The sequence below is a fragment of the Rhinoderma darwinii genome, chromosome 3, assembly GCF_050947455.1.
Source record: "Rhinoderma darwinii isolate aRhiDar2 chromosome 3, aRhiDar2.hap1, whole genome shotgun sequence".
NCBI classification, from domain to species: domain Eukaryota; kingdom Metazoa; phylum Chordata; class Amphibia; order Anura; family Rhinodermatidae; genus Rhinoderma; species Rhinoderma darwinii.
Window position 1 is genome coordinate 18,379,117 of NC_134689.1, and position 21,197 is coordinate 18,400,313.

The window sequence follows — 21,197 nt, forward strand, 5'->3', positions numbered from 1 at the left end:
TTTTTTACATCATACATTCACCCAACCTAATGTCTTTGAATCAAAAGTAGTGCATATGACCTTTTTATCACGCTGCAAAATTAATTCAGACCCCAGACTTAGACCCCAAAAGGAATTCAGACCCCAGAACAAATATAGACCCCCAGACCAGACTGTAACATTATCTGTGCTGCTCTAGAACGTGCCCTTCAGTGCTATTCTAATATTTACCTGCCTTCTTTTAAGTAGTGGCATCAAGGAGATTGCTAGAAGTTGTGTGATAAGCGGTACAGGCATCACGCCATGCAAAAGTTTTAACATATGCCCCGCCCATGTTAGAAATGCCCCGCCCCGATCTAAAGCCTAAGTAGTGCATATTACTTTTTCATCACACCCCAAAATTAATTCAGACCCCAGATTTAAAGTGTATTCAGACTCTAGACCAGACCCGCAGTTACTTACCACTCCTTTCTCGCATGACAATCGCTCCACTCCCGAACATAACGTATTGACACTAAGGCTGGGTTCACACACACTATTTACGGACGTAATTCAGGCGTTTTAGCCCCAAATTACGTCCGAAAATGCGGCTCAATAGCGTCGGCAATCATCTGCCCATTCATTTGAATGGGTCTTACGATGTTCTGTGCCGACGGTCATTTTTTTACGCTCCGCTGTCAAAAGGCGGGTCGTAAAAAAGACGGCCGCGTCAAAGAAGTATCTGTCACTTCTTCAGACGTAAATGGAGCCGTTTTCCATTGACTCCATGGAAAAACAGCTCCATTTACGTCCGTAATGGACGCAGCGAAAAGCGCCTCAACATGCCATTACGGCTGAAATTACAGAGCTGTTTTCTCCTGAAAACAGCCCCGTAATTTCAGCCGTAACGGACGCTGCCGTGTGAACATACCCTAAGGCCAATGGAAGAAGTAGCATTTTGTAACATTTTTCCAGGCAACCTCTCAGAGGAAAATGCACTATTAATTGTGAAAAATCTTATTTGAAATTAATAAAAGCGTACCTATTGTCTATGTAAATACGTGAAACATTAAAATATATGTCATTACGGGGAAGTGGCATCTTCCCAAGCTTCCAGCAGCCTATACTTCCCCTTTTCCTGCCTGAAGGAACTCTGTACGGGCATGACCACACGTGGCGGATTTCCTCCGCAACTGTCCGCATCAATGCCGCACAGAATCTGCGTTGCAGATTCTGCTGCGGATCTGCACAAAATGTGCAGTAAATTGATGCGGACTAGCTGCTGCGGACTGCGGTAAAAGTACTTCCCTTCTCCCTATCAGTGCAGGATAGAGAGAAGGGACAGCACTTTCCCTTGTGAAAGTCAAAGAAATTCATACTTACCGCCCGTTGTCTTGGTGACGCGTCCCTCCTTCGGCATCCAGCCCGATCTCCCTGGATGACGCGGCAGTCCATGTGACCGCTGCAGCCTGTTATTAGCCTGTGATTGGCTGCAGCCGTCACTTAGACTGAAACGTCATCCTGGGAGGCCGGACTGGAGACAGAAGCAGGGAGTTCTCGGTAAGTATGAACTTCATTTTTTTTACAGATACATGTATATTGGGATCGGTAGTCACTGTCCCGGGTGCAGAAACAGTTACTGCCGATCGCTTAACTCTTTCAGCACCCTGGACAGTGACTATTTACTGACGTCTCCTAGCAACGCTCCCGTAATTACGGGAGCCCCATTGACTTCCTCAGTCTGGCTGTAGACCTAGAAATACATAGGTCCAGCCAGAATGAAGAAATGTCAAGTTAAAAAAGCAAGACGGATCCGCAGCACACATAACATGTGCATGACAGCTGCGGACTTCATTGCGGAAATTAGAATCTCCATTGAAGTCAATGGAGAAATTCCGCCATGAGTCCGCCACTGCTCCGCAACAGACAGAGCATGCTGCGGACACCAAATTCCGCTCCGCAGCCTATGCACCGCAGCGGAATTTTACGCCTCGTCTAAACGAACACTGCTAAATTAAAGTGTAAGTCAATGGACAAACGGCTCCGCTGCGGATTAACGCTGCGGAGTGTCCGCAGCGGAATTTAAGTGAAATTCCGCCACGTGTGAACCCAGCCTAAATGTTCAGAAACCTCATTAGTCACAAAAAAATCAATCTAGTTTAGGACAGTAAATGGAGGAATACGAGGAAGGAGAGGAGGGGGATTCTGCTGTAGTCTCTCCCTCAGTCTTCAGTCAGACTTCACCTATTTAATCTTTACACCAGAAGTGTAACTTGAAACTCCAGGGCTCCAGTGCAAAATCCATAACCGGCCACTCCTACTGCCATGTGTCATTTATAACACTGTTATTTTCTTATATGGCAGAGGGGCCTTTGAGCCCCCTCAGGCACCAGTGCCTGGGTACGACTGCTACCTCTTTACCCACTAGAGACAGATGCCTCACTCTGTGGTTGTCACATTCTTTTTAGCACAAGGTCTCAGGATTAAAACCCAGAAACACCTGTGTCCCAATCAGCATCTCTGCTTTTTGAGCTACTGGTGTTGCTGGACAGCTCTAAAGCTGAATCTATTGTCTAGGTTCTCTTGATTCCTGGCTCATTTGGTCTCGCCCTTTTAGCTTTGTATATAAGCTTGGCCCTTGCATTTACTCTTTGTCAGACTATAGAGCCTCCTGCCTGTAGTCTAGTTCACTGCTGCTTTACTCTACAAACTTGGATTGTTTCCTGACCACGTCCCTTTCTTACAATGCAAACAGTGGTCCCTTATATGTGAACCGAATTTGGATTGTTTCCTGACCACGTCTCTGCCTTACGCTAGAAATTCCTGCCGCTTATCTGTGGACGGAACCTGTACTGCTATTTTACTACTCTTACTATCACCCTCCGTTCAGATTGTTTCATCCACTAGACTCCGAATCTTCAGACCTTGACACAAGAGTTCATGATGTGTTTTGAAACCCCCCAACAACATGTCACTCTCATACCTCCCAACCATCCCTGGTTCAGCAGGACAGGCCCGGATTCCAGGCTGTGTCCCGCTGTCCCGGGCAGCCGGTGGTATGACCCGGTGTCATCTGTATGTGCGTCCTTAGGATGGGGAAGCTAAGGGGGCAATATACTGTATGGTAGCAGCTATGGGGTATTATGCTGTATGGGGCAGCTATGGGGCATTTTACTGTATGGGGGTATTTGTGTGGGCATTATACTGTATGGGGCAACTATTGGGACATTATACTGTGTTGGGGCAGCTAATTGTCATTATACTGTGTGGGAGGCACTATGGGGTATTATACTGTGTGGGAGGCAGCTAAAGGGGCATTATACTGTGTGGGGAGGTTCTCTGGGGAATTATACTGTGGGGAGGCACTATGGGAGCATGATACTGTGTGGTCTGAATCGGGTGTGTTTGGGGGGGTTAGAGGTGAGCCTTAAAAGGAAAAAGTTACGCGGGCCGCATCGGTCGTCCCTCTTTGCGATACTGCAATTTTGGGCGGTATGGTCACTCTCACTGAGAAGATGACAGATGTCCCCTACACCAGAGTGCGGATTTCTGTCTTTCGTTTTTTATAGCACCAGGGAAGGGGAAGGAGGAGGCGGCAGCAGAAGTTTTGTTTTCCGGCCAGACTTCTGTTTTAATAAATCATGCATTGACTATAAGACATTTGCCTATTCATGAAATATCTGACCCCGGGTTACCTTTGGGATTATGGGTGATAGGACTGATGGGCTATTATTTCTTTAATGTATAATCCATATAATATTCCACTAAGTAAGGCGATAGGAATGTACCACATGCTGAAATATGTCATTAATGGCAAATGTATCACAATCACAGAGGGCTGGGATTTCACTTGCATCCACCATGTTGGCAGCGATTCATAGGCCGAGCGGCACAGTTGTTTCCGGTGCTGGAAAAGAAAACAAAGGATAGAATTATCCCGATGCAAATTTGTCCCGGTGCATAAATCACTACGGAGCAGTAAAGATGACATCACACTCCGACACACCCAAAGTATTAGTCTATTCTGCTGTTCCATAGTTTACCAGTTGCTGGGAAAGCTGAGTGATGACCAGCCTCACAGCTCCCACAAGGTTTGTCACACAGCTTTCCCAGAGTACTGAATGGCAAGTCTGCCTAGTCAGAAAATGGGAGATGCTTCACTGCTATGCAGAGTTGATATTCAGAGCTCTTGGAAACTGAAATATGAGAGCTGTTATGGCCACCATATTCGTTGTCAACCAGCTTTCCCAGAGACAGGTATAAAGGTAAGGCCACAAGGAGCGGCCCTGACACGGTCACAATGCGACCAACAACCGCGCGGACACCATGTTGGTCGTAGCTGTCAAATACCCTGTTAATGGACACGCGTTAATGCGGGTAAAACGTCCCTTTATCTGAAAAATCCTGCGGCCATTAATTAATACACCCTTTATGGCCGCACAAGTTTGCAGGTAAAGGGCCATTTTATGTTCAATAACGCGTGGCCATTAACAGGGTATTTGACAGCCGCGCCGAACATTGTGCCGGCGTGGTTGTTGGCCTCGTCACGACCGTGCTGGGGCCGCTACGTGTGGCCTTACCCTGACTAAGGAAAAGATGGAGTTTAACAACTGGATAAGATAGACTTTCCTTCTTCCCACTACCCTAGACCACCCGGAAAGCAAACACTAAGGCCTCATCCACACGAACGTGTTTTTGTGTCCGCAATTCATCCGCAAAAATAAAAAAGTTCTCCAGGCTTGTACATATAAAACAGCTTATATAGCAAAGTCCTTATATGCTTTCTGTTAATATAAAAGGGCTGCAGTGGGCAAGTCAAATTCCCGGTGTCTTCTCAGTAGCCTGTCAGCAGACACATCATCTTTTATAAATACTTGTCTATCCTTCCAGACTGTCCATGAGTGTCCTGAAATAGAAGAGATTCCCTGGATAGCCGAGCAGGCAAATCTCCCATAACATTTGTATTATATTCTATGGCTGCTTGGAGGGAGGCACTCTGCTGGCACTGTCTGTAAAGGGGCACTCTGCTAGTGGTGTTGTTTATTAGGGACATTCTACTGGCACTGTTTATGTGGGACACTGTTGGCAGTATTGTTTATTGGGGTCCCTCGTCTGGTAGTATTGTTTATGAGGGACACTGTGTTGTCACTGTTTATAGAGGGCACTCTGTTGGCAGTACTTTTTTAATGGGGCACTCTGCTGACTGTATTGATTATGAACTGGCACTGTTTATTGGGGGTACTCTGCTGCCAGTATTGCTTACTGGCAGCACTCTGCTCACAGTGTTATTTATGGGCATACAGTAAGCTTACTGTGTCTATGGGGTCCCTCTGATGGCCTTGTTATGGAGGTGTGGCCTATACTTATAGGCGGGGGTTTTACAGGAAACGGGACCTGTTGCCTTATTGGGTCCAAAGGCCCCTCTGTCACATAAGAAGGAACCAGTATTATTAATGGCACATGGAAGGGGATGACGACCCTGTTACAAATTTTGAATTGGGGCCCTGGAGCATCAAGTGATGCCCCTAATTTCAAGTCTCCTTGAAGTTTATTCTTAAAGGGGTTTTCCCATCATTGAATGTTATGGCATATTGCTAGTATTCACCATAATATTCTGATCGGAGGGGATCAAAGTTCTGGGACCACTACCGATCCTAAGAATGACAGGGCCGCAACGATACGGTAGGGAGAAGGGATTGATTAGCAGGAGTGAAGCAGAAATTCAATAGTGTCTAATATAAGATGGACTATGGGGAAGATTCCTTCTATTTTCTAAACCATTGTAACTTTTAGTAACCTGATAGTCTGGCAACAATTTCTATAGCAAAACCGAAGCATAATCTGGAATTTTACAAAACCAAACGCTAAAGACGGAACAGTGATAGGAGGTGACTGGTAACACAAGACCGACTGACAGTAGCAGATTTTTTGTTAGTAATGCCTGACTGGCGGCTGGCGTGTTTTTACTACTGTGCGCCCTAGGACCCACAGGAAGGCAGCCACATAGGGTGTAGCTGCCTCTCCCATAAGAGGGGCTGTTCACTCTCCCAAAAAGCAGGGGCACTTTCCACTTACTGCTCTGCCTGTGTACACATACTTCTCAAGATTTGAACTACAAATCGTGGGACAATATAAGCCGGCTACGTTCCACCTGGAAATGCCCCCCAAACTGCATAGAAATGCCCCTTTTTTCATATTTGTATAAACCCCCCCAAAACAGGAATGTGGCAGGTGAGACGTGCCAGTCTACAATGTAGTTCTAGGATTATGCTCTAATTAACCAGGAAGCTCAGGATGAGAAATACTATACAGATACAGAAATGGCAAAAAGACAATGCAGATAAAGTAAGTTTTTAATAATAGGAAGATTTTGTGAATAATATGTCATTATTATCACTAAGTAATGTTGCATCTGTATCCGGCAATTTATGGGGGCTGCTCAAATAGGTATGTAAAGAGAAAGTCCACCATCGCAACCAATTGTTTGTTGTTGCTTTAACTCTCTTACCGTTATACATCTTCAGCTCCTATGCAGATCTATGTGTCTCCATGGTTACAGACTACAAAAAAATCCCTTCCATCTGTACACTATTTTCTTCTGAACTACACAGAATGTATGTTATTAATAAGAAGAGGAGAGATGAAAGGGAGCAGGACTGCAAGATCAGACTACACAGGGTTTGTTTGTAGTCTGCAACCATGGAGACACGTACATGCAGACGTATGTGTCGCCATGATTACAGACTACAAACAAACCTCGCGTAGTCTGGCCCTGCCGGTGCTGAAGACCTGAAAGAATAAGACTGTTTGTAAAGTTGCTTAATTTTTTGTTGAATTGCATCGGAGCAATTAGAAAATGGCTTGCAAAAGTATACACACCCATTAGGACCAGAAAATATTTCGAGATCACTTTGAGACCATGTGACGATAGCCGCTATCAGAATTATTGGCTGTAGCAGGTGTATCGTTATTCTTTTCTGTTTTTCCGTCACTTGTTCATTACAGACAGAAACTCTTTAAATGTAGTTTACAAGCCAAGATGAAAAGGAAGATGTTCAAAGATGGTGAAGGAATGTTAAGTGAAGCTTAGTGAGGATGAGAAAACCTCCCGACTTACATCTCAAGATCAAATATTAGTATGCCCAGATTAACCTTGAGGATTTCTGCTGTCAGACGGGCCGCTCTCTCCTGTGATCTCAGTCTGGGCTCTGTGTGTGTTTTGTAGACGACCTCTTGTTCCTCTTGTATAGTAAAGAGGAAGATGTCACAGAAGGATGATGCTATTATTTGTACTGAGGAAAAGAACAAAAAATATGGTGCAATGTATGTCCGCAATAGGGGTGAACTATCAATCCAGCCAGGACGAGCTCTTTAGGACAATGCAGCACTGATACAAGATTTAAAGAGGCTCTGTCACCACATTATAAGTGCCCTATCTTCTACATAATGTGATTGGCGCTGTAATGTAGATTACAGCAGTGTTTTTTATTTAGAAAAACGATAATTTTTGACGGAGTTATGACCTATTTTAGATTTATGCTAATGACTTTCTTAATGGACAACTGGGTGTGTTTTACTATATGACCAAGTGGGCGTTGTGGAGAGAAGTTTATGACGCTGACCAATCAGCGTCATACACTTCTCTCCATTCATTTACACAGCACATAGTAATCTTACTAGATCACTATGTGCAGCCACTTACACACACACTAACGTTACTGAAGTGTCCTGACAATGAATAGGTATCACCTCCAGCCAGGACGTGATGTATATTCAGAATCCTGACACTTCGGAAACGTTTGTGTGAGATTTACAGCAAGGCAACTGTCATTTAAAACGAGATTACGCTTGCCTTGCTGTAAATCTCACACAAATGTTTCCGAAGTGTAAATGTAAATAAATAAATAAATGTAAAGAAATGTGTCGGTGTACGGACTTAATACAAAGTCTATGGGCTCGTACTCCGATAAATCGGCTTTCCAAAAAAAGCCGAACTGACACAAAGCAGCTGAGCGCTCACACGAGGGCTTCAGCTGCTTCGTTCTAGCGATTGGTGGGGGTCTCAGTGCTTGGACCCCCACCAATCCAAACTTCTGACATGTCACTATGACATGTCAGAAGTTTGTCGAACGTTTAGCTACACTTTAACTACGCCCCTGCCCCTGATGATGCTCATATTACAGCCTGAAACCTGTGTAATGTTTTATTATGATCCGTGATTCAGAGACTAGTAATATTACACAGACAAAGATGGATGAAGCTTCTTCTTGTTAGTGGTTGTCTTGGTCCCCGATTGTGACATCACTGCTGTATACTGCTCCCCGTGATGTGTGTACAATTGTGACATCACTACTGTATACTGCTCCCCGTGATGTGTGTACAAATGTGACATCACCACATTGTGACATCACTGCTGTATGCTGCTCCCCGTGATGTGTGTACAAATGTGACATCACCGCATTGTGACATCACTGCTGTATGCTGCTCCCCGTGATGTGTGTACAATTGTGATGTCACGGAATCTGTAGGAAAATTACACGGTGTTACAGTGGGAGACTTAGTCTGGATATACACACGAAGAGATATACTCCAGGACAAAATGCTGTTTCGACTGCTTCTCATTGTGAATGTGCTATTAGCGTCTGTGGAAGGCGCTCCTATCGATATCCGCAGATATGACTCAGGTGCGAGGAATAGGATAAGCACAGGTAAGAGCAACACCAGATATACACTGAATATGGGGTTAAGGCTAGATTTACACGAGCGTGTCTGTTTTGCGCGCATAAAAAATGTAGCGTTTTTCTTGCGTTGCAGTTCCGTTTGACATCCGTTTTTTTCTCATAATTTGTCTTGCACCTGTTGTGTGAATCACGGACAGCACACGTATGTCGCCCGCGTGCTGTCCGTTTTTTTCACACACCCATTGTCTTCAATGGCGCGGCGTGGTGCGCAAATACGCACCAAAATAGGACATGCAGTGAGTTTTATTCAACGGAAACACACGCTGCGTGAAAAACAACAGCATGTGTGAATAGCTCCATTCATTTTCATATACGCTTGTCTGAATAAGGCCTAATGCTAGTAGGGACAGGTAAATAATCTGAGAGGACTGATCCAGTGTTCAGTCCAATAACCTATAGATTACACATGGAAGTCTAAGGCTGGATTCACACATATTTTCAAAGCACAGCGTGCTCTAGTTTTGTTTTTTGTTTTTCTGGTGTTTTATCCCATAGACTTCTCTCTAGGACTTCAAAAACACCAGAAAAATCTTACAAATGTCACAAAATAAAAAATTACCACTAAAAATGCATTTCAAATCGCCACTAAGGCTTGAAACAACCGGTTACTTTTACACGAGTTTTAATAAGCTGAATAACAAGTGTGTGTGAATTCCGCCTAATACTGTCCTGTCCATGCCGGATACACTCTCTAATAGATATAGCAGGAGAGCATTGGCGCGGTGTACAGAAGAGATATAGGGAATAGATGGAGGTTCTCCTTTTCTCAGTAGAGTTGTTCTTTAATGTCTCTTTTTACTTTCTAGACATCAGAGGAGATCTTCTATATGGTCCCTGCTCAAAGACATGCGGTAAGTAACACAAAACTGAGATCTGACTTATCTTATCATCATTTTCTGGTCTGGGGGCTTAATATATACTCAGCGGTTGCTTGGTGGTCTCCTTCTTGTATTTTGCTGGGTTTTCAGCGCGGCGCACGTGTTATTCTGTGTACTATGACCGGATGTGCGGTGTAGTCATCCTACTGGGCTTATTGTAGTGTGTGAACGAGGTCTAATAGGGTCCAAGTCCTTTCATGAGGGTCAGACCCGCCTCATTACAGATAACAGGTTATCACTGTTATGTCACACTTGTAAAGTGACCGTGGATTATTAATAAGTCACATGATAAATAGAACGGGCGATTTTTCACGTGAGTTGCCGGTAATTTCGGCATGTGACCCCCATTATGTTTTCCCTATTCCAGGTTCTCATAACCCGGCGGAATGTGATTCCTGCCCCGCAAGGAATAATAGCGATGACTTGTGGCGGTGATGATCATACATGGGATTATATTCATTCCTGGGGGGGTCATTTATGATCATTGCAGAATTTCCCGCACGTGATTGGATTTTCTATCTTTCTATTGTCACAGTCACATGATCAGAGGAAATGATCCTATGGGAATAAATCAATGAGGCGCCGTATACAATGTATATGTTAGTAGAGCGACATTTCTGAGATCTCTTATGGATACGTCTCTTCCACTAGAAGACTACAGGGAATTACACTGATAGATTAGGAGACGTTTCCGTGTTTTCACACAACTAATTGATGTTTCCTTTTGCCAGGCATTGGTATTCGGGTGGTCTATGTCACCAAAGGCTGCCCCGACCAAAAAGACAAATGTTTCTTCCGCATGGAGCAGTGCCAAGGACCTCAGGATTGTGGGGGTAAGTGACATAGTTACATAGCGAGTAAGATTGAAAAAACATAAATCCATCTAGATCAGCCTAATATCCTGCAAGGTTCTTATTAAAAACAACCCCTATGAGGCCGGAGACAATTTTCCTTCCCCCTCCAAATATGGCGATGAGAATAAATTCAAGGATTAATGCCCCATCCCCAGCAATCCAGTACAGAGATCCCTTATAATATTAGATCTTTCAGGAAAAGCATCCAGGCCACTTCTAGAATCTTTCAATGAATTAACATCCTGTGGCGAGGAGTCCCATGGTCTCACTGCTCTTACAGTAAAGAATCCGCGTATATGATGATAGTGAGACCTTCCTTCCTCTAGACGTAGTGGATACCCCTTATTTACAGGCCTGGATATAAAAAGACAACTAGACAGATCTCTGTACTGTCCATTAATATATATTATACATAGTTATTAGGTCACCCCTAAACTGTTTATCTTTCCAAACTAAAACCCCCATATTTAATAGTATTACTGGGTACTGCAGTGCAACCATTCAATGTATTTGTTACCCACTTGTGAACCCGCTCCAGCTCTGCTATGTCTTTCTTATATACTAGTGCCCAAAACTCAATACAAAGGGCAATTTATTATTTGACCTTTACCAGTTTTCTAGCGTGGACATATCGCAAATGGTTTAAAAATCGCAACTTGCACAAAAAAATATGACTTTTAAGACATTAGCGCCACTCATGCCACTTTAATAAAAAGTGGATGGGGCCCCACAGAAAGGGCAGAGCCTACCACGACCCGACAAATTTACTGCAATTTACCACAGGAAGAGGCGTAAATCATAGCACAAATCTACTCCAGCTCAAGTTTAAGTAGATTTGACTTCCTGGCACACGGACAATCAGAGATGCGCCTAATTTAGTAAGACCAGCGCTCTTTACATTAAGACTGCCATCTGATACTCCAGTCCTAATAAATCCCCCCCACTATATCTATGTAGGGTCCGGTTATGTGGTAAATATCCAGCCACTGCTAATTCATATCCAATGCTGACATCACCGACACTACACTGTGGTTACATCCCATACAAACAAGAACAATGACATTTCCTGACAATCTTGGGGACATTAATTTTGGATTAAAAATGTGTATCAAAGGGATATTATTATTATTATTATTATTAATAATAATAATAGTTATAATAATAATAATAATAATAATAATAATGATCGTAATAATAATAATAGTAATAATAATAATAATAATAATAATAATAATAGTTATAATAATAAAAATAATAGTTATAATAATAATAGTAATAATAATAATGATCGTAATAATAATAATAGTAATAATAATAGTTATAATAATGATGATAGTAATAATAATAATAATAATAATAATAATAATAGTTATAATAATAAAAATAATAGTTATAATAATAATAGTAATAATAATAATGATAGTAATAGTAATAATAATAATTAATTATAGTAGACAAGTTATCTGATCACTTATCGCTTCTCCTTCTTCTCCAGTACATACCACTACTCCTGCGCCTCCAATACCGTTTTGGAATAAATTCATTGTGACTTCTGCAGCTTCTACCGTCATCTCTCTACTTAAAAATAAATACGTTGCGGCTGCTGCCGGTTCTGTTGTCGCCATCTTCATCCTTGGAATGTTTTTTTCTCTCATCCATTACATCAGATATAAGTAAGTATTGTAAATAATGATTTCGTGTCCTGCTTTTACCATACTGACTTCCATGCCCAGCCGTCTACTCACAAACCAGAGATTTCACAAGAATATTCTGCAGTTCCTTTCACTCTCTTCTCTATATAGAAGAACAGAAGGATAACGGCAAAATATCTGTCTGAGATTTGCCCGGATTTCATGTTGTATTAGAACAGTGGAGTCCAAATTCTCTGAAGTGCAAAGCCCTGACATGTGACGGAGCCATCTTACGCCGAAAGTCTTAAGCCACCCATACACTTTATATAGCGGTCAGGCGAACACTTGTTACATCTCCCGCGGGAACAAAGGATCGGGCATGTAGAAATCAAACATGCCGATCCTTTATGGGGTCACCTGTGGTAGGTTCTTATGGGGGCGACTGTTACTGGTGTAATTATTTTTATATCTGAATATTGGAGGTTTTTAGGTAAAAGAGTCACCACTGGGGTTCAGTCCTGCTCTGCCCGTGATCCTTGGGGTGCCAATTCTACACCATCCATAAATGCAAATACATCTCAACATCTCAGGATCTTCTTGGTGCAAATAAAATTCTGCTTATTCCATTATATCCATATAACAGGGCAATGTTTCCCATGACGTGGCACTATTATATGGATATAATGGAATAAACAGCATATTATATTTCTCTATGACGCTGGGATGTATTCGCACTTCTGGATATTGGAGGGTATGTAATTGTGTTCTCCTTCCAGGTTCCTCCAGCACATAACTCCTCAGTGCCATATATATGTTCTACACCGGAGTCTATATAGGAAATACTGTACCACCTCCTCTAGTTATAACATGACCCAGTAATGGGAATATTACAATGTAGACTTCCTGTGGCTCATGAACATGTCACTCTGGAGTTGTGCGCCCCTGGTGGTCTAATGGGGGCACATTACACCTCTATGTACATAATATAAAGTATTGCTGATTCTCACAGATGTAAAATGACTTGGGGGTAATGATTCTACAGATAGAAATAGATAAAATGAAGAAACATATGAAGCTTTATCACATTCTACAGAAAACAGAGATGATTCATGTCACTAATCCACAATATGACTTCCCTTATTACAATTATATAGAAAATCGATGAAGAAAAAATCCAAGAGAGATGTTGAGACCCAATGTACCATCGATGAAAGTAGAGAGAGTAGCGACCAAATCAACGGTAAATACGGTATAACAATGTGACTTATTAATATCTATCTACATAGAACCATTTATAGGGGGGTTTTCTATCACTTGGACACTGGGAATTTTCTGGTTCGTCTCTTTCATTAAATGAAATGTTTTTACTAAAAAACAAAACAACAACCTAATCTATGAACATTTTCAGTAACGTCACCGGAGTCATCACAACTGCGCACTATATCTCAATGTATTTCCCAATGAACGCCTCTTATTGGCGAGGACGGAGTATTCCCGCTCCTCACACCCTCCGGAGCCGTTCTCTGTAACGATCTGCCGTCTTGTGACATAACACTACACACCATCACATACAGTTATTCCCACATCCACCAGAGGTAAAAGTGCAGCTTCACTTTACAGAAAAATCCTCCATTTTATAGATTATTCAACACAACACTCAATATAACCGCTGGTCCACGATTGTGTATTTGATCGTTTCTCTATCTCGCTGCCATGATCATTAATCCGGGAACATGGTTATACAGGGAAACTGGGGGGATCCGTCATGTCGACAAAGAAAAGTGAAGGAATCCTAGATGTAGAGGCAGCTTCAGAGATTGTGTTTTTTTATTCTCGTGGATTAATGTGCCACTCAGGGGGTTTCAAATACCTGTAAATGGTTAATAAAATACACTGAACATATATAAGATTTCATTTTATCATTTCTGATTTCAATGTTCTGTGTTGCAGAAAAACATCAGGACAAAATTAATATTATAACCGATGATGCTTCTCAAGGACTGGCTGAGAACATAGAGATCAAAGAAGACACTAAGATCTCTATGCCTGGACCCAATGATGAAACCATCAACATCAGCCCAGAGGACGTGGACACCACCTCTGATATTACAACCGTTGATGCTTCTCATGGCCTGGCTGAAAACAGAGATCTCATTGAAGACTCTAAGATCTCTATGCCTGGACCCAATGATGTTTCCATCAACATCAGCCCAGAGGATGTGGACACTGACTCTGATATTACAACCGATGATGCTTCTTATGGACCAGCTGAAAACAGAGATCTTATTGAGGATTCTAAGATCTCCATGCCTGGATCTAATGATGTTTCCTTCAATATCAGTCCAGAGGACGTGGACACCACCTCTGATATAACCGATAATTCTCCTTATGAACGGGCTGAAAACAGAGATATCATTGAAGACACTAAGATCTCCATGCCTGAATCCAATGATGTTACCATCAATGTCAGTCCAGATGACGTGGACATGGCTTCTGATAATATAACTGATGATGCTCCTCATGGACTGGCTGAAAACGGAGATCTCATTAAAGACACTAAGATCTCCATGCCTGGGTCCAATGACGTAATGATCAACATCAGCCCAGAGGAGGTAGACATCGCCACCGATATTACAACCGATGAGGCTCATCATGGACTGGCTGAAACCAGAGATCTCATTGAAGACACTAAGATCTCCATGCCTGGATCCAAAAATATAACCATCAATATCAGCCCAGAGGATGTGGACACCGCCTCTGACATTATAACCGATGATGCTTCTCATGGACGGGCTGAAAACATAGACATCATTGAAGACACTAAGATCTCCATGCCTGGATCCAATGATGTAACCACCAATATCAGCCCATATCATGTGGACACAACCTCTGAAAGTAAGTTCTCAGGGCTTTTATCTTTTAATTTAGCCTTATAATATTACCCAATATTACTAATAAAATTACATAGTATTACACAAATTAACAAATCAAACAAGAGGATTGAGGGCCGTGCTCAGAAGATATTACAATCTATGAGAAAATACGGATGACACAAAAAGTTAAAAGTGCTGTTTTGGTTCAGCCATATCTTATGCTAAATAGGGTAGTACACGTAAAGCTGCATGAACCGGTCACCAGCCAGTATCTGTGACTAATTTATGTTAATAATTTAGATCTGTGTATCATCCTCTTTATAGTCCTAGCCTATCACATCACATTACTGATACCTCCCAACATTTTAACCCTTATTCATGGGAAATTACTAAACCACGCCCCCATTATGAGGATCACCCACAGAACTGCCCAATTTGGGATTATATTTGCATAAGCCCCACCCCTTTTAAGGTCCATTCCATGGGACATTTCAGAGAAATCAGGACGCGTATAGTGGGAAAATCCAGCAAAAACAGGATGTTTGGCAGGTGCGATATTACTGATCACTGGTGATGATGAATTGTAAGGAGCGAGAATTTTCCATTCTTCATATGATAAAGAGACTGATTGTTATTATAAGAAGTAGCAGCACTTGTTCTAGTTTACATTGTGCGGATAAAAACCTGTCGGCCGTGTCATTGGTGACAATATATTAGGGAGTTGTTGCTTACGCCATTTCCTAATATTTTATGAATCTCGCTCCCCAGGCTGACGGTGGAGTAGGAACAATGTCCATTATAGTAACAGCTGATCTTATAGAATGCGTGTGTTTTACAGAACAACAAGAGGACAAAGAACATCTCCAACATCTTCCAAGTGCTGAGAAACATCTTGGGCAGAATAAGGAAGGAGTTGGATTTAACGCCTCTAAGACCAACACGTTTACAGAGAGCGCCAGTTATTCTTCACCAATGCAGGAATTACACAAACATCTTCTGGCATATTTCGAAAAAGCTGCATCTTCTCCCAAATAAAAAGAAGGTAAGAATGTGAGAGTTTCTTAGATCTCCATAAACCTCTTTGTAAACTTTATGGTTGTCCTGAGATGTGGTCATCTAGTTACAGACTGCCACTTACTGTGTCCTGTATTCTGCAATGGGAGATAGACCATAGTTATAATATCTACAGTGTCCTGATGGGGGGCAGTGAAGGAGCAGCGAACTGTAGAATCCCCCGGCTGCCCCGCTCATTATAATCTATGGCCATGTACATAGATCACTCCTCGCTGTGCTGCTAATTCCAGTTGTACTCGGCTCACAACATACAATGCAGGTGAAGTAACGTTATCACTCCGTCTTCTGACACCTTGTTGTGTCCATCGTCGTTTTATCCAATGTGAAGTATGTAAGTCTTCAGACTGCATATGTAATGGTGAGAACGAGGATGAGGATGGTGACTATGATCCGGATTATCGCAGCAGGTGGAGCAGCAATGCAACCAACAAAACCTTATTTGATGCTCAAAACTTTTGCAAATCAAAATTGCCGTTTATCCTCTTCCACTTAAACCTGCAGTAACTCAGACTAGATGACAGCTGGAGCTTTTAGTGGCATGGACGTATCAGATGTGTCCTTGGCTACTAAAGTGCCTTCCTGCAAAAGAGACACCTTTGCAGACTTTTTGTTTTTTTGCATCATATGTATTCTATTAAATAAAACATTTTCTACTTAAAAAATTGGCACTGTTTGTCCTCCGCAGCTTGTATGTCTTACAATACAATACAAACTGCTGGATGCCGTTCACTGCTCATCCTGTCAGATGAACTTACTGTCTCGTCAGTCTCCAGCCCATCTCTCTGCTCCCCTGAAAGTTCCACAGAATAGGCCATCATTATTTGATCAGTGGGTGTCCGAATCTCAGAACCCCCGCCAATTTCCCTTTACTGCTCCATACTGTGAAACATTAACACTCTTGTAGCTGCGGTTCCAAGTTTTTTACAGCCTTTTCCCATTTACTTTATTGGGAAAAGGCATTAATACTGTAAACTGTCGCTACAAGTGTGTTAATGTTTCACAGTAAAAAGCAGTGACAAGAATGATGGGGGAAGCAAGACTTGCAGGAGCTCCGTGGCCACCTCAAAACAACTGATCGGAGGGGGTGCCGAGAGTCGTATTCCCAGTGATCAAATATTAATGATCAATTTCTTCTCACTGCAAAACTCCTTTAATCTCAGTTGTCAGCTTAGATTAGTGTTCAAGAGAGCAGAGGGGCTGGAGAATGAGCCGCCAGTAAGATCGTCCAAAATGTTTTCATTAAAACCAATTGCAAATATCTTTCATTTAATAAAATACATTCAGTGCAATGAGAAAATCCTGCAAAGGAATCCATAGCCTTTAAGATGAAAATCTGAGCACTGATTGGTTTCTATGGGCAATAAGGTCAGATTTTATGTTAGAGTTTTGATATTTGAGGCTCATGGGTGACTTTAATAGTTCACAATCTGTAACTATTCCTGTTATTGACCGTCCAATGTTATAAAGTAGAACGGTATAAAATGTGAATGATCTGATAATGTATTTATACCTCATTAAGCTTCTCATTTTGTTTTATCTCAACAACAGAATGACGCCATGGACATTATAATAGACATAACCACTTCTCAACACCATAAGACGTCATCTTGAATTGTCCATGACTGCACTGGTTATAGAGAACAAAGGATCCTGGCCTTAATTTTCACACAAGGCAAATATGAACTAAACAAATGTGTCAATACTTCGAAGCTTTTGAGACTTTCACCGCAATGAGCAGCAGGACTCTGCTTTGCTCAAGACATAGCTATAATGTTTCGAAACAACCACAAACTTTTGCATGCAGTGATGGTCATAATTACAACTCTGCCATGACCTACCCTGTTACTGATTTCAGTGGTTCAAACATCATAGCTCTACACCGATAATTGAGGAAACTGGACCTGGAGTTTCTGCAATTCCAAAGCTTGCATTGAGAAAGAAAACAAGACCAACCTCACAGACTAAGTCAAATGAATTTCCTGTGACCTCTTCCTCAGAAAAGCATCCCATGGAATTAGCATGCGTCTCTTTTGGAGAAAAGAGTACTAGCAAACCTAGGTCCACCTCAAAGGATTTTTTTTCTGTGCCTGTGGCTCGGCTGAGTCACAGTGCCAACTTGGACTTGACCAATCTTTGGACTATAGATCCATATAACCGGAGTCTTTGTGAAATAAACTCACAAGGAAAGACTAATCGGCTGAGTCACAGTGCTAAACTTCACAAAAAATGACAATTGTCTCTGCCTATGGCTCGGCTGAGTCATAGTGCTTAACATCATTAAAAATGACAATTGTCTCTGCCTGTGGCTCGGCTGAGTCACAGTGCCATCTTGGACATAAGTGCCACCTGTCACCGATTTGTGCCAGCTATCAACATTACTCGGTGAAAAATTTGAATACCCTTCATCACCATTACCAACAGAAGAGACTGTAGTTACAAACCGTCTCCAGATGAAAGTAGGATTTTTAAGACTGGCATTTTCATGACTGCTACTGGTTACACCTTACATAATTTAGACTCATCATAAGCCATGACTAAGGACCTAGCGAAGGTCTGAAACGCGTAGGCTACCGCCTTTTCTCTCCTTCTCTCTGTACTCTGGACTGTACCTACCCGTCACTTTATTCTTTCGTAGCCCCTGTGCTTCGATTTTAACCGAGACTAATTAAACTTGGAAACTTGATTTCCGTTTTTATTGAAACTACACTCCCAGCGCTGGTTCCAACCTTCCTGGTTCTGTTGTATAATTTAGACTATTGATAGATGTATGCCAACTTTTTGGAAAAAATGTTGTAGTCATGCTATTTCAATAAAAATATGAACATCTAAACATAGTGTTTTATTATATAAGTAGAAAATTACTATAGAAAACAGTCTGTACCCTGAAACATGCTGGTTTACCACACATTCTAGATTACTATAAAGGTATAGTGAAATGTTGCTGAAAGTCATGAAACAGAATCCGTAGCGGATTCAGTATAAAAATCTAGGGAGTGGCTGAAAAAAAGCAGTGTGGCATGCGGAATTTTGCTTTGTTCGGTCACGCTCCTCATTACGCCTTTAAATATGTAAGACACATTTTCGACACATTGTCGAAATCTTTGGCCCCTCACTTCTGCAGCCCATCCCCACCCTCTATACCAACACAGATTGAGACTCCAGACCAGACCCATAAATAAATCCAGACACTAAACCCATATATAAATTAACAAACACCCTCAAACTAATTTAGACCCAAGACCAGACCCTAAAATGAATTAATACTTTAAGGCCGGATTTACACGAGCGTGTGCGTTTTGCGCGTGCAAAAGGCACTTAACAGCTCCCTGTGTCCTCACCATATGATGAGTGGCTGCGTGATTTTCACGCAGCCGCCATCATTATGACACTCTGTATGTTTGTAAACAGAAAAGCACGTGGCGCTTTTCTGTTTACATTCATAGTTTTACTGCTGTTGCGCGAATCACGCACGTCCCACGGAAGTGCTTCCGAGTGCTGCGCGTGATTTTCACGCACTTATTGACTTCAATGGGTGCGTGATGTGCAAAAAACGCAGAAATATAGGACATGTTTTACGCAGCAGACTCACGCTGCACAAAAATCATGGACTGTCTGCACGGCCCCATAGACTAACATAGGTCCGGTGACGCGCATGAAAAGCACGCGCGTTGCACGGACATATATCACGTTCATGTAAATCCGCCCTAAACGACTGTATTACGTAAGACACCAGACTCCTAAATTAATTACGATTTCAGACCAGACGCCTAAATTAATGAAGACCTTAGACCAGACCCTTAAATTACCTCAGACTTAAGATCAGACCCCTTCATTAATTCCAACTCCAGACCAGCCCCCTACCCCAGCCCAGACCTCGACATTACTTTAGACCCCAGATCAGAACCCTAAATTAATTCAGACACCAGACCAAACCCCTTAAGGACGCAGCCACTTTTGGACCATATGACACAGCCTCATTTTTTAAATCTGACATGTGTCACTTTATGTGGTAATAACTCCAGAATTCTTTTACCTATCCGAGCGATTCTGAGATTGTTTTCTCGTGACATATTGTACTTTATGTTAGTGAAAAAATTTGGTCGATAAATTCAATATTTATTTGTGAGAAACACCAACATTTTGAGAAAATTTGAAAAAATTAGCATTATTCTAAATTCAAATGTATCTGCTTGTAAGACAGATGGTTATACCACACAAAATAGTCACTAGTTAACATTTCCCATATGTCTACTTTATGTTTGCATCATTTTTTGAACATCCTTTTATTTTTCTAGGACGTTACAAGGCTTATAAGTTTAGCAGCAATTCTCATATTTTCAAGAAAATTTCAAAAGGCTATTTTGTCAAGGACCAGTTCAGTTCTGAAGTGGCTTTGAGGGCCTTATGTATTAGGAACCCCCACAAATCACCCCATTTTAAAAACTGCACCCCTTAAAGTATTCAAAACAGCTTTTAAAACGTTTCTTAACCCTTTATGCGTTTCACAGGAATTAAAGCAAACTGGAAGGGAAATTTGCAAATTTCATTTTTTTTGCAGAAATTCCATTTTAATCAATTTTTTCCTGTAAGACGGTTTTTACCAGAGAAACACAACTGAATATTTATTGCCCTGATTCTGCAGTTTTTAGAAATATCCCACATGTGGCCCTAGTGTGCTACGGGCCTGAAACAAAAGCCCCAGAAGCAAAGGAGCACCTAGTGGATTTTTCGGCCTTCCTTTTCTTAAATTATATTTAAGGCACCATGTCAGGTTAGAAGAGGTCTTGTGGTGCAAAAACAAAGGAAACCCCCCAAAAGTGACTCCATTTGGGAAACTACACACCTAGAGGAATTCATCTAGGGGTGTAGTGATCATTTTGACCACACAGGTATTTCATAGATTTCATTAGAATTGGGCAGTGGAAATGAGCTTTTGGAGTACAGATTTTGCTGGTTTGATTTCTCGGCACCATGTCTCATTTGTAAAGCTCCTAAGGTACCAGTACAGTGGTAACCCCCAAAAAGTGACTCCGTTTGGGAAACTACACCACTAGAGGAATTCAACTAGGGGTGTAGTGAGCATTTTGACCCCCCAGGTGTTTCATAGATTTCATTAGAATTGTGCAGTAAAAATTTAAAATATTTTTTTTTTACAATAAGACGTAGCATTAGTTCAAAATTTTTCATT

At 41.8% G+C, this 21,197-nt stretch overlaps 1 protein-coding gene across 1 annotated transcript; it reads left to right on the forward strand.

Annotated features, from left to right (window-relative positions):
- Window positions 1-9,995: 9,995 nt before the first annotated feature.
- Window positions 9,996-18,774, forward strand: LOC142748551 (uncharacterized). Its single transcript, XM_075855617.1, has 7 exons — window positions 9,996-10,008; window positions 10,309-10,410; window positions 11,927-12,104; window positions 13,217-13,302; window positions 14,013-14,957; window positions 15,774-15,977; window positions 17,558-18,774. The coding sequence occupies exons 1-6, from the start codon at window positions 9,996-9,998 to the stop codon at window positions 15,968-15,970; spliced, it is 1,521 nt and encodes a 506-aa protein (XP_075711732.1). The 3' UTR covers window positions 15,971-15,977; window positions 17,558-18,774.
- The last annotated feature ends 2,423 nt before the right edge of the window (window positions 18,775-21,197 follow it).